The 13,596-nt window shown below is 39.5% G+C and overlaps 1 protein-coding gene across 1 annotated transcript; it reads right to left on the bottom strand.

Annotated features, from left to right (window-relative positions):
- Positions 1-495: 495 nt before the first annotated feature.
- Positions 496-9,939, bottom strand: LOC144634363 (uncharacterized). The gene is made up of 7 exons (XM_078493296.1): positions 9,352-9,939; positions 7,799-8,306; positions 6,951-7,065; positions 3,297-3,408; positions 2,817-2,900; positions 2,158-2,228; positions 496-1,315 (listed from the first exon to the last, which is right to left on the bottom strand). Exons 1-7 carry the CDS (start codon positions 9,675-9,677, stop codon positions 1,125-1,127), a joined length of 1,407 nt encoding a protein of 468 aa, XP_078349422.1. The 5' UTR covers positions 9,678-9,939; the 3' UTR covers positions 496-1,124.
- Between the last annotated feature and the right edge of the window lie 3,657 nt (positions 9,940-13,596).

Below are 13,596 nucleotides of genomic sequence, written 5' to 3'. Positions count from 1 at the left end.
GACGATTTAATTTCTCCATTTACTCCTTAGTTTTTGTTTCGGTTGAAAAGATATCGAGATGAAAATGAAACACTCGAGACGGTGTTTCATTGGCTGTCCAAGCACATCGAATTTCGTCAAAAATACTCCGCTGGCGTCGTATTTTAAACTCTGTTCTCGGTGTTTGATATAACCCGATGAAACACTTCCTCTCCTGTTTGATATATTACATGCAAAAGTCACCTGGGGTCATCCACCTTCCGTGCTAACGGGCCCTTATCTAAACAACATTCGATTTCTTCAACTCCCATTTCTCAAAGCAATTTTCGGGATTAGAAATTTAACGATAATAACGTAGCCTTCAATGACCTGTGTAGTGTCTCTGATGGTTATTGCTCAGTCTTTTCGCTCGCAAGTAGACAGAGACACTACACGGATCTATGTACAGCTACGTCGTTTGTTTGGAATTGCTCGCGTCAAATCTTATACTTCACTCAACCGGGAAAAGAATTAAGGACATTAATAAAAACGCCTGTTTAATAAGGCTATCAAAACCACAAGTACAAATGCCATTGTGAGGAGTAAACTGCTAACAATCTACTTGTTACGTGGATCAAATGGCGATGAATCCTTTGCGTGTCAATCATTCTGCGCTGCAGTTCAGTTGATTGTCATTTTCACAATTTTTGCACGACCTCTACAAGCGGAATATATATATTTAAAGGAGCTACGTCACGGGTATTTCGCTGATTTTTTGACTTAACTGTTCTGAAATTAGTGGTAGGCAACTTAACCCATGAAAAACGTTATCTTTGAAGATCTAAAGGAAGATATAACCTTAATTTGCGGATAGAAATCAAACTACGGCTATAAATATCGATCTTTTAAAGACGTGCGGAAACAAATCGAAAGTTAAGCCTCAATTTTTCAAGTTGCAATCTATTTGCATCCTAGCCATCCGCAGCCAAAGACCTCTGTTAACAGTTTCAGTGCTATAATATAACAATTGCTAATAAAAATGGATCATTATTTTTAGGTTTTCTACGACACAAAGCCCCTTTAAAAGAACACATCTGCAACTGATCCGTGTCAACAGTCTTAGGTGTTATTAAATGATTGCTTATTAAATGGTGGTATAATTATTATTATGCATTTTGCACGGAATAGTTTGGCTTCTCATCTTGGCACAATTTTTGCGTGACCTCTACAAGCGGAGTACGTGAACAGCACTTTCTCTTCAGGCCAGTCCGTGAACTGTTTCGTATCAACAGTATTAGAAGGGGAACAACAATTAAAAGGATCACACATACTGTGAGAATGATGAAACCGATAGTTACTGAAAGGAAACAAATAAGACAGAATAAAAATCTAGTAAGCAAAATATTAATGAATAAAATAGTAATATTTTACTAAGTTTTACAAAATATTCCCTAGCGAAGAAACAATTTCTATGCAACTAACTGATAAAACCATAACTTCATTACAAACGAATATGCGATATAACTCTAATCAGCTATCACGCGATAGAATTATCGAGCTCATAATCTAATTGTTAAATAAAAGTACGGCTATGAGCGCGCGCTTTCTTGCAAGGTGTTTTCTAAAATTCAATTAATTCAGTGGCCATTTTTTATGTGTAAATTAGGGCTAAAATCCATAAAGCGGCCTTCACACGACAAACAAATGGCCAACTTGTGTTGGCAAACTCAAGTTGGTGTGTGTGAACCACGCAAGAACGGCAAACAAGTTGGCTAACTGTTGCCGACGAATAGAACTTGTCTCTATTCTCACCAACAGTTTGCCAACTTGTTTGCCAACTGTTGTTGTGTCGTTCACACACAACAACTTGAGTTTGCCAACTTTAGTTTGTCGTGTGAAGGCCGCTTTCCTTTAACCGCTTCAAACTACACTGTGACTACTTGAACCAGTCCACTTGGAACAAAGTTACCAATCAAACCGTTAATTGAGAACAATGGATGGCGATTTTATTCCTAAACAGACCAGTGACCAGAGGTTCGTTTACAAAGGTCACCATCCTCTGTTTTCTATAAATGTTTTGATTAGTTAACTTTGTTCCGCACTGTAAGACACGGCTCAATGTAGACTCTTCTCTCTTCTCCTATTCTTTGTACTGGTAATAGATGTTTTTATGATTTTACTGATCAAAATACAACTTACAAGTGGAGCATGATGATTGGCCTGGTTTAGAGGTGAAAAAATCATTCTTACATTTGGTGCATGCTGTTGACCTGAAAAAAGTAAACAATCAATCAATCAATCAATCAATCAATTAATTAGTGGGTGGGTCAGTCAGTCAATCGTGGTGTAGTGCAGCGCAGCTTCGCAGTGCTGCACACGATGTTAAGTTTAGCGTACAGTGCAGAACAGCATTGCACAGTGCTGCACAGTGCATTGCAATGCATTACTGCACAACAGGGTAGCCCAGTGCTGCACAGCAAAGTGCAATGCAGCACAGCACAGTTAAGTAGGGATCATGAATGGTCCCTCAAAATTTTGCAGTGCTCGCAAAATTACGCTTCTGCTCGGAATGCTCGCAAAATTTTTGTGGGTGCTCGTTTGCTCGTGCTCACATACTTTTGCAAGTGCTCGCACGCTCGGTTTTTACGGAGGTAGCTTTTTGAAAAGTGCTCATTGCTCGCAAGGTTAACTTTTGTCAATGCTCGCGCTCTCAAAGAAAAACGCTCTGCTCGCGTGCTCGCAAATGCTCGCAAAGACCATTTGATACCCCTTTAAGTGCTGCATAACATGGTAGCACCGCCACCATAGCTATAGCTCTAACAGGTCTAACACTATTGGTACAGTCAACAGAAACCAACCCTGTCTTTGCAGAAAACGTATGTTCTTCACAAGGTGTACACATCTTACTTTGAGTCTTCGAACTGTAAGTACCAGCTGGACACCTGGAAAGATTCACAAACTTAAGATAGATAGATACATGTAGATAGATAAATTGTTATTCAAAATCACAACTAGCAACTATAAGCTGAATTACTTGTAGTATGTACATTTGCTAAAAGTTCAAGTTTACTTATAAAAATAATTAAGTATATCACAAGAAACTAGTGGTAACCACTGGTTATAAAGTGCAGGCCTCGAGAAACTTTTGTTTCCGCATTCTAATCGTTCTTTGTGGAGGAAAAAAATTCTCAATTTCCTGTTTGAACAAATGCATTATTTTGAGGTGGTCTTAGGTTTTGCACATCATCATTCGTGCACAGCTCCCCAGGGCATTAAACTTACATAATGATAATAATAGACTTTTACTACCTAGAGAAAATCTTTTAGGGGATAATTACCATGCACATTGCAGCATAGTTTTGTTCAACACAGTTCCTGGGCTGTAACTTCCTTTAGGGCAAGGATTGCAAAGGATGCTACTTGACAGAAACTCCCCAGGAGAACAATGCACTGTTAGAGAGAGAAAAAAATTGTCAGGATTCATTTTATTTAGAGGGTAGCAACAATAAACAAAGAGAAAAGGAACTGCATGTGCTGTACAATTTATTGTTGGTGTTGTCAGGAAAAATGGTCAATAGTAAAAAAGTCAGCCTTGGACTTATCCCAGTTTCTGTAGCATGAAGCAAGGAGTATTTCTACTCCCCCCCCCCCCCCCCGGATGAGATGCTAGTCCATTGCATGGTTACCCCCAGCATTTAATTGGCTGGTACCCATTTATACACCTGGGTGAAGAGAAGCACTTTAAGAGTTAAGTCTCTTGCCCAAGAACACAATGCAGTGCCCCAGCCAGTGGTTGAACCAGGACTCGCACTACCCATTTGGCCACCATGCCTCCCACTAGGAAAAATGGACAAAGGAATATGTGTTGCAGATATAATGTATGCCATTTAGGGATGTGATGCAGCATTGTAATTTTCTTGAGTGTAAGCAGAATGTAAAATGAGGTTAAATGCGATTTAACCAAGTTAAATAAAGCAATTTAACCAAGTTAACCACAACGAGTGGGTAGTCAGCTGTCCTGGTGGTCAGCGGTTACTAGCTCTTGTCAGGCTCAGTGTGTTGCGTTCTCGGACATGACAGCGTGGTGTCAGGTCTTCGCTCCATGGAGGGTTTTCAGGGATGTTTTGCGAGTTTTTCCCCTCCCTCCCTCCCTTTTCTGCTTCTTTTATTAGTTATAAATTCATTTTTCCACTGATTTAAGGTGGCTCAACTGGATTTTTTAGGGGTAACACCGCTCAAGTTTGAGAATTAACTACGTCGCCATTAACAATACTATCGAAAAACGATCACCACAGTTGTATTAGATAAAGATGAAATTTTTTTATGATCAGTGTTTTATTGACATCGAAGTTGCCATAGCAACGAAATGACGTCATTACGTTTTTTACTTTCGTTTGTATTGCTCGGCACCAGGAGATTTTTTCGAAAATCGCTCAAAGGAGCTTGTGCCACACATAGCTGCCTCGATGTTGGCAAAGTTTGAACAAATTCTATGAGAGCGTTTTCGAAATATTTGGGGATGAAGTTTTTGGGGCTATAAATACAGTCAAAAACATACTAACGAGAAAATGGGGTAATATCTAAAGAAAACGACGCGCCTTTGGATTGCAGTTTCACCTTATAGTAGTTTGATTCCATTTAAAATCGTGTGTAAAACATTGGTGGGGATTGCTTTGGTCGATTGCGAGAAAAGAGAATTTGATGAGCGTGCGTCCAGGTGCTCTTGTTGCCATTTTTGTTTAAAATTTGGTCTATGCCTACAAAAGTAATAATAAATTAAAAACCGCTCAATGAATTTTTTTTAAAATTTGACAAACTCGAGGTCTGTCATCAATTGATATAGTTTGCAAGTTTCAAGCTCATTGAAAACATTTAAGGCAGTAAAATTGGGCCTCCAATGTACTGATTTTTTCTCGCAGATTTTGTGTTTACAAGCGAGTGTCTTCATTATTCACGGGTATTGTTTTCAAGTTTCATATCCGCGTGCACGACTTTAGCAAAAAATTCATTTGCATTAAACAGGACGCTCGATTGCTTTCCGAAAATTTTTCCGAAGCATGCTATTCTGCCTTGGGATGAGAATAGCAATGACAATATCTGCAGAACAATAGCTTTTGTTTTCTGGACAGAGGCCCTTGACATCAATAGCACGACAAAAGCTGTTACAATTTTTTAAGCAAAATAAGCATGTTTCGGAAAATTGTTCGGAAAGCAGTCGAGCGTCCTATTTAATGCAAATGAATTTTTTGGTAAAGTCGTGCACGTGGATATGAAACTTGAAAACAATACCCGTGAATAATGAGGACACTCGCTTGTAAACACAAAATCTGCGAGAAAAAATCAGTACATTGGAGGCCCAATTTTATTGCCTTAAATGTTTTCAATGCGCTTGAAACTTACCAGCTATATCAATTGATGGCAAACCTCGAGTTTGTCAAATTTTAAAAAAAATTCATCGAGCGGTTTTTAATTTATTATCACTTTTGTAGAAATAGACCAAATGTTAAACAAAAATGGCAACAAGAGCGCCTGGATGCACGCTCATCAAATTCTCTTTTCTCGCAATCGACCAAAGCAATCCCCACCACTGTTTTACACACGAGTTTAATTGGAATCAAACTACTATAAGATGAAACTGCAATCCAAAGGCGCGTTGTTTTCTTTAGATATTACCCCCATTTTCTCGTTAGTATGTTTTTGACTGTATTTAGCCCCGAAAACTTCATCCCCAAATATTTCGAAAACGCTCTCATAGAATTTGTTCAAACTTTGCCAACATCGAGGCAGCTATGTGTGATACAAGCTCCTTTGAGCGATTTCCAAAAAAATCTCCTGGTGCCGAGGAATTCGAGCGAAAGTAAAAAACGTAATGACGTCATTTCGTCGCTATGGCAACTCCGATGTCAATATAACACTGGTCTTAAAAAAATTTCATCTTAATCTTATACAACTGTGGTGATGGTTTTTCGAGAGCATTGTTAATGGCGACGTAGTTAAGTCTCAAACTTGAGCGGTGTTACCCCTAAAAAATCCAGTTGAGCCACCTTAATCAGTGTGACGGGTGTCTGTGTGTGGGGGCTCATGGCTGTTTTGTTGGGATTGCCAGCCTTGGCAGCTTTATTCTATCTGGGGAGGGCCGGCTGACCTCAGTGGAGGCCCTCCCGGGTATCCCAGGCACCCATCCTCCATATTCACGAGGCAGTGGTTAATGTATGTGTGAGAGTGAGTTAATATTGTTATTGTTACTATTAATTTATTTACACAAATATTATTTGGATTAGAAAGTGGACTTAGGTATTGCATGTGTTCTTTACCCACCCTGTCTCTTAATATTTTATTCAGTTTTTTTGTCTTATATTCTCATTATTCTTTTTTTCACTGAAATGTTGATCAGTGTTTCTGGTGTCCAGGACTTGCAGGATTGTGTGTGTGGTGGCTTGTGGCTAGGTTTTGTGGGCAATGCCGCACATCATGAGTTAACATGGATTTTCCATCAAGGGGGGCTGTACTGCTAGTCTGACCTCCATTTACGATGAATGTTGTTGATCTGAGTTTGAATTTCATGAATACTCCATAGTGCCTCCCTCTCTTCTGGGTGCTTGCAAATGTGATAAAATGCTGTCTTTAAGTCATATAGTGTGATCGTCCGGGTGAGAGTAATTCTGAGAAGAACTGTTGTTGGTGACTGACGTTTCAACAACCTGAGCGAAAGTCATCTTCAGAGTCAATATCAGTCACCAACAACAGTTCTTCTCAGAACTACTCTCACCCGGTCCATCACACTATATGGCCTACTGATACTCCTGGGTTCAAACCATTTACTATAATGCTGTCTTTTACATTTCATTGATATGTTACTTACTGCGTATCAGTGGCAAGTAAAGTAACTTGGATAATTTAAATGAACATGACAGTTACTTGTCGCAGCTTGCTATAGTATGCAAATAGCATTTGAAATTTTGAGGTACAAAGATGCACACATTTTGCGTTACCTGGGCATTCACTGTCCACAGTGCAGTTGTCACATGACACTTGATGAATACTGTGCGGCATCACGGGCGACAAAAAGAAACTGTTGTTGACCATATTACAACTGAAATGGCATTTCTGGTGACCAATCAAACATGTGAGTTAAGAGTTTATAACTCCTGGATAAAGATTTATTTTAATTTTTAACCAAATCGGTTAATTTTCCTTACTGTTACAGTATAGAAATTTCTTATGGCCTGAAGATCATAGAATGAATTTTTTTAAGCTTCTTTCCTCCCAATTGCTTAAATTGGTGGGCTCACAGTTAGGATTGTGTCAATGCTTGTTTGTGTCTGCCATGCAAATAATAATGAAATTATATCATTAATTTTGTCAATGTTTGGATTATTTATGCTTTCCAGCTTATTTATTGCAGTTTACAGTGAAATGCAAACTCTGAAATTCGAAATCCAACCATGAAAAACAGAAACAAACAAAATGGATCGAAATCTACCAATCATAACTGCTGGAAGTGAGCTTTTGAACCGGTTGAATTGAACTTTTGTTTCCCGAGAGGTCCACTAAGATGATTGATGGCAAAGAAGTGTAAACCTTTGGTTGAGGATTGAATCTTAGAGTTCACATATCACTGAAAACCGCAATAATCAGCCCCTTCCTACCATAGTGGTGAAGGCCAAAGTCGCCAAAGTGACAGCTTATTTAAAACCAGATGATCTTTCAATCAATCAATCAATCAATCAATCAACAACTTTATTCTAATGTGTCAGAGCAATTCTAGCCGAGAGTGAAACACTCTCTACTAATAGGGGACACATAAAATAAATAATAATAATAACTCACCAACACTCACCTCTAAACTAGCTGACGAGTAACCATCATTCAATCCTAGCAAAGCTCCAAAGTTTCTAGCAAATCTTGTCTCTGAGATAGTAAGATGTGAAACTTGAGCTGTGATGATTTTCCCTTGAGAAAATACCTTGTTCCCTTCTAGGTGCGAGGCGACAATGGATGCTTGAACGCCTCCAACATAAAGGACTGGTCCAACATTATCCCAAATATTACAATTTATAATCTGCAGTGTGTTGTGATATCCTGGTAGTGACGTCACTGAGAGAAACGGCAATCTCAGCTGATAACCTGAACATCTAGAAATGTTGCTGTCTCGAAGTATAATGTTTGATGAACTCGCAATGATACTAACATTTGTTTGTTGTGCTGTACACTGGCAAATGGTAATTGCTGACAATAGAGCATGATGCAGGACGGGTCGGCTGTTCTTCCAGTGAAGGTCAACTAAGCTTACTTCACAGAACTGTACATCAAGGGATAAATCAACTTCAACCACTTGCTTGTCTTGCCTGTTAAAAAAATAGTTGTGGAAACTTTGTGTTATAAAAAACAGCTGCAGTTATGTTATTACAAGAAACTTACTCAACATTTATTTATTAGAGTACCTGAACCACTTTGATAGCAAGAGAAGAAGCTAAGAAACCTAACAATTTTTCTATAAGCCAAGTTGGATATGGGATAGCAGATAGCCAACAAGGCGCATAGCGCCAAGTTGGTTATAACTATATCATATCCAACAAGAGTGAGTGGAATAATTGTTTTGTTAAAAACGCCCAAAGAATTGCAATATTTGAGCTCCCCAGCTGTTCTCGCTGACACTTTCACCTACAATGTACCATTTTTGTTGTCCATGGTACATGTATATCATTATGAGCTCATATACATGTACCATGGTCTGTAAACCAATCAAAAATTCAGGATTTGCGAATATATACACCATGGCTAGGTTTTTAATAATGATAAGGATTTTTTCAAAATCAGGAAATCAGCTGAAAGAGATGGCGCTTACCATGTATAACTCGGTCCTTGTTATTGTTTCCCATTGATGGGAGACTGGAACTCGGAAACCGTGCAAATGGTAAGGAGAATTCCAGTCGGTTTATTCCAAACAGAATCACAGGACAACCTCAGAAGGTTGTCCACTACAGAAGTTACAATCAGAATTCCCAAAAAATTAACCTTACCATTTGCATTTTAACTGAAACTTCTGGTTTTCATTGCCAAATGGTAAGCACACAGACATAAAAATCAAAAATTTAATTGGTACAAAGCCTATAACTGGAAATGGTTCCTTTCTTTGGAATTTGCACATAAAAAATAGGGGTCATTAAGCTTGTTTTTGAGTTATCAGCACTTGCAGCTAAAATTAGGGGTGTTCTAACAGGTGATATTGTTGCTATGGTACCCAGTAATGTCAAGAAAATAACCACAACTTATTAACCAATGATTGGGCAGAAACTGATAAAGATTTTTAGTACAAACTCATCAAATTATAAGAGCTGGAAAGTGCTGAAAACCGTAAACAGCAAATGTAGCATGAATTATTGGTCATACCTTGCTCCCCAGAAGGTAATACGCTGCAAGTCCCATCTACCACAGTCCAGTTTAATGCTTTCCATCTCTTTGTAGCTTCCCGTAGAAATATTAATAAGAACTGAGCTAATATTCTGTTGAACTGCAAGGTTAACAGCGTAAGATATACTGAAACAAGGCTTCGTTTGCGTTCCGCAAGTCTCGGTGTTTTCTCCAGAAGTGTTTACGAAGAAAGAACTTCCCGAAAAAACTGGGCATGTTGTTTGTTTATCCCTCTGCTGGGACGAAATAACAGGCAGCACTGAAAGGAATAGCAGCACAGCGTTTCTGTCAAGCATGGTTTTCATCCAGTTGAAAAATAGACCTCTTTAGCTACAGTTAGCTGCGAATGTAAATAATTGCCCATCTTAGGCCATCTTAGATCATGTGATGCTCTCCAGAGAATTGTTCTTTATTTGTTTATCTGGAAATTATGCATCCATTTTCACCTGGATTTCAAAGAGATAATTCTCAAGGTAACATCACCTGGTCTGAAACGGGACAACAAACAAAAGAAGCTAAAGAGGTCTATTGATATTTTCAATGTGCACGTGTGTCCGCCATGTTTGCTTTTCCCCGACACAAAGGATGCCGGGACGATGGTTGCTAGCAACTGGGGAGGGGAGGGGTAGAACAAAAGTGCAAACTGTAATGGCCATGGTCTAGAATAGTTTTCCTCCCATGTTCACTATGTCAAGGGTAGTCATGGACACAATACGAGAACCTCAAGAACAAAGGGCAATAACACAGCCAAATTTTAGCTGTTTTCACGTGTCGCGCTATTTTTTGCTTAAATAACGCATCACGCATGTACCCCTTTACCACACCGTACATGCTGTATTGCCTTGTTATATTTACGAAAAAGAAACATTTTTATTTGGTTTCGATGTTGCAGTTGGGGCCTGTTTATATTGAGAAAGTTTGTCCCGGACAAGAAATCACTCAGTTGGCTTGGGGGGCAGGGTGACCCTGGTTGGAGAGAAGAGACGGCCGGAAATACGTCTGCGTTCGCAGGCTTCTTTGAACAGTTTTCGAAAATGTTCGTTTAGATAGACGTCTATGCTGTTTGCGTGCGGAGGAAAGGCAATGGATTCGAGAGCACCAAAACACAGTGACGAATTAAACTAAAAGCAGGGGGGGGGGGGGGGGAGAAAGTCGGCACTTTTCTTTGGAGACATAGCAGTGCCTGGAAACGGTGCGAGTCTATATCAATCAAGCCGTTGCTAAGAAAGACGGCATCCAAAGTTTTGTTTTCTCAGAAAGATTTAAATATCAATGATTGCATGCGTGTGAAATGCGAATAGTGACGGTTTTTGCGTTTGATGTTTCACGCCACTGATTTCTCACCTCTCTTTCTTTCACGTCACTGAGAATGTTTTGGCGGCGTGGAATACCAAGCGAAAAATTGGTCATGGTTGACATTTAACAACCAAAAAATGGAAAATCATTTCAGAATCATTGGCGTTATTTTTAATTGGTATTATTCGCAAGCCCTTCTTTTGCCAGACTGGACACCGTTATCACTGTTTGTTGTTGTGATGTCCGGCAAACTTCAAAAGAACAAACAAAATGCAAATAGCTATTGTGTTTTGTGCACGGTCAAGACCAAGACATGCGAACAAGATAATGACTTTGTCAAGCTATTCACTCTGCCCTTAGCAACCATTCGAAAGCTACCGCGCACATTCGGTTGCCTGGCACCACTATGTCCCCTTTTTCAGTCGTGTAACAAAGGGAGTTTCTTTCCCCCCCCCCCCCCTGACTAAAAGGAATTGTACTGTACACTACGCCTTCCTTTTTTAAGAAAAACAAATAAGAGTGAACCAAATAGTACTTTGTTTATTTAAAAACCATGCAAGTATTTCTTTCATGTTACAGTTGAGTTTTGAGTTTAAAATCTTCTTTCCAGGTTCGTTCATTACACAAGTCAATGATCCTTTCATTATTTGTTTGTTTCTTTCTTGTAAAAATAACAGTTTATGTACAAAACGTTTTAGGCAAACTTCTCTTTCGTTTCGTTTATATACATTTAGTTATTACGGGTATTTTAAGTTTGCGCACAATGTTTATTCTCGTTTCATTAAAAAATTTCTTTCATAACGTAGATTTTTTATATATATATATATATTTTTTACATTTTTGTGCAATTAAAATCTGGGAGGGACGGGTTGGGAGAGCCGGGGTGTGGTGGATGGGGCCGGGGTTGGTTTAGGGGGATGTGAAGAGTGGTGGTGAAGGTTGGGGTTGGTTTTGGGGGAGCAGGGTGTGACGCGGTTGGGATTGATTTTGAGGGATGTTGTGAGTGGTTGTGTGGAGTTGGGATTGGTTTTGGGGGTGTAGGATTTGGTGGTGGATGGTTGGGATTATTTTTTTTTGGGGGGGGAGGGGGTGATGGTGGTGGTGGAGAAGGGAAGGATTGGTGTGTTGATCTTGAAAGCAGAAAGGTCTCTGAAGAGTCCCTTGGCCGGAACGAAACGCTAATTATCACAGTAACTGTCAACTTCTATGGTCTAAAGTCGGACGAGAGGCACAATCGAACTTGGAACCACCAAGCGTCTCCTTGTTGAGTCTTGCCACTACACCCCGGCCTGTGTCGCTTTAGTCTAACTTTAGCAGTGATGTACAGCTGTCAGTCACTTCTGCAGTCTGTCCATCTTCCTGACAGGAAAAAAAGATCACATTGCAAAAGTTAGACAAAACTAAAACTAGGCTGCTTGCTTGAAAGTCAAAAAAAGAAAAAAAAACTCAGTTGCTCCTATGGTCAATGACCGTACTCTCTGGAGTTTATATTTAAGTAGATTTTTGGTTTCATTTTACCCTTCCTCGTTAAGAAATTAGGTAAAACGATGTCGCCTTTGAAATTTCAATGCTCGAGCACTTTCGAGTGAGAAACTACATGATTTTCGCCCGGGACTTTTACCTCTTATGCCATAAAGAGTAGGAACAAAGGGTCCTCATGCCAGCGATTCCAGGTGGAGCTTACATAAAATGAACTGAACCCGAAAGGCCGGAAGCGCTGCTTAAGTTTCCGGTGTGAGTAAAAAACGTTTGTTACCACTTGTTATTATCATCCTGATCGTTTTCTTCGCCTTGGTGCCCTTGGTAGTACTTTCTCCAGCCTTGGTAAATCAAATAACCTCCACCGATCGCTAAACCAACACCAGCGCATACAAGTAAAAACTTCTTCATTCTTTAGCTTTGTAATTGTCTTTGTTATCGTTTCGATAAGAAAGACAAGAAGCAGCGTATTACTGAAAACCTTGCGAGTAACCTCTTACGAAAGCGTGATTGATTATAGTGACGACATAAAGACTTGCTTGCGTCAATTTCATAAAACGAATGATTCAACAAACATTCGATTGCCGTTTATCAAGGAACGATATTCAGAAACTGTCCGTATTTTCGAGTATTCCCTGAACAATTACATGGGCCAGAGGATGACACAAAAATTTAGTAGAGACGAGAGACCCTGCTCATTAAGTCTGCTACGAACTGAACATGCTCTTTTATTCTGGTTTCGCGCGTTTTCCCTTGTTTAGAATTTTGCGCGAGCGCCGGTGCCGCTGGGGGAGGGGCCGGTTTGCTCGTGTCGCGACTATCTAACGTCCCAAGTGAGCACAAGACAAGTCACGATTGGTCTAAGAGGGCAACATCAGACGTCTACGCACTCACTAGTTACAGCACGTAATAAACGCGAAAAGGAAGGTTTTGCCGTCATAGATAGTTTTCCTAATTTCATAATCTTTAAATTTTTATACTGTCACACTCAAAGTATTGTTGTATTTTTATCTAGTTTTTACCTATTTTATCTGTTTTCCTTTTTAGTGTAGTGTTTACACTACACTCATGCAGTGACTTGAGAAGGGAAAGCGAACGCTACGCTAGCTGTTAGATAATGCGCAGTCAAGTGGAACAAGCACGTAGACATGAATATGCTAATTAGTCGGGAACTATATATATTATACTAGTAGTAATCAGAGTAATCAGAGATCAGGGGAGTGCGTTCGGCCTATAGGTAAAATAGACCCAAGGTAAACGGGCAGTGGGAAAAAACCGACATGGTCGGCCTACTAGAAGCATGCCTTATGTCAAAGTTAGTTACTATGCTTATACCTCACTAAACGCGAGGAGGATAAGTGTAAGAAAGATAGTGTGACGAGCCAAAAGAACATAGAATGAATGAAATATTATGTACACAAAAATAATTATTTATTTCACTTGACTTGT

The sequence above is a fragment of the Oculina patagonica genome, chromosome 13 (assembly GCF_052425735.1).
Source record: "Oculina patagonica isolate OP01 chromosome 13, crgOcupat, whole genome shotgun sequence".
Taxonomy (NCBI): Eukaryota; Metazoa; Cnidaria; class Anthozoa; order Scleractinia; family Oculinidae; genus Oculina; species Oculina patagonica.
Note: the sequence above shows the minus strand (reverse complement) of the source record. Positions and strands in the feature narration are given on the sequence as shown.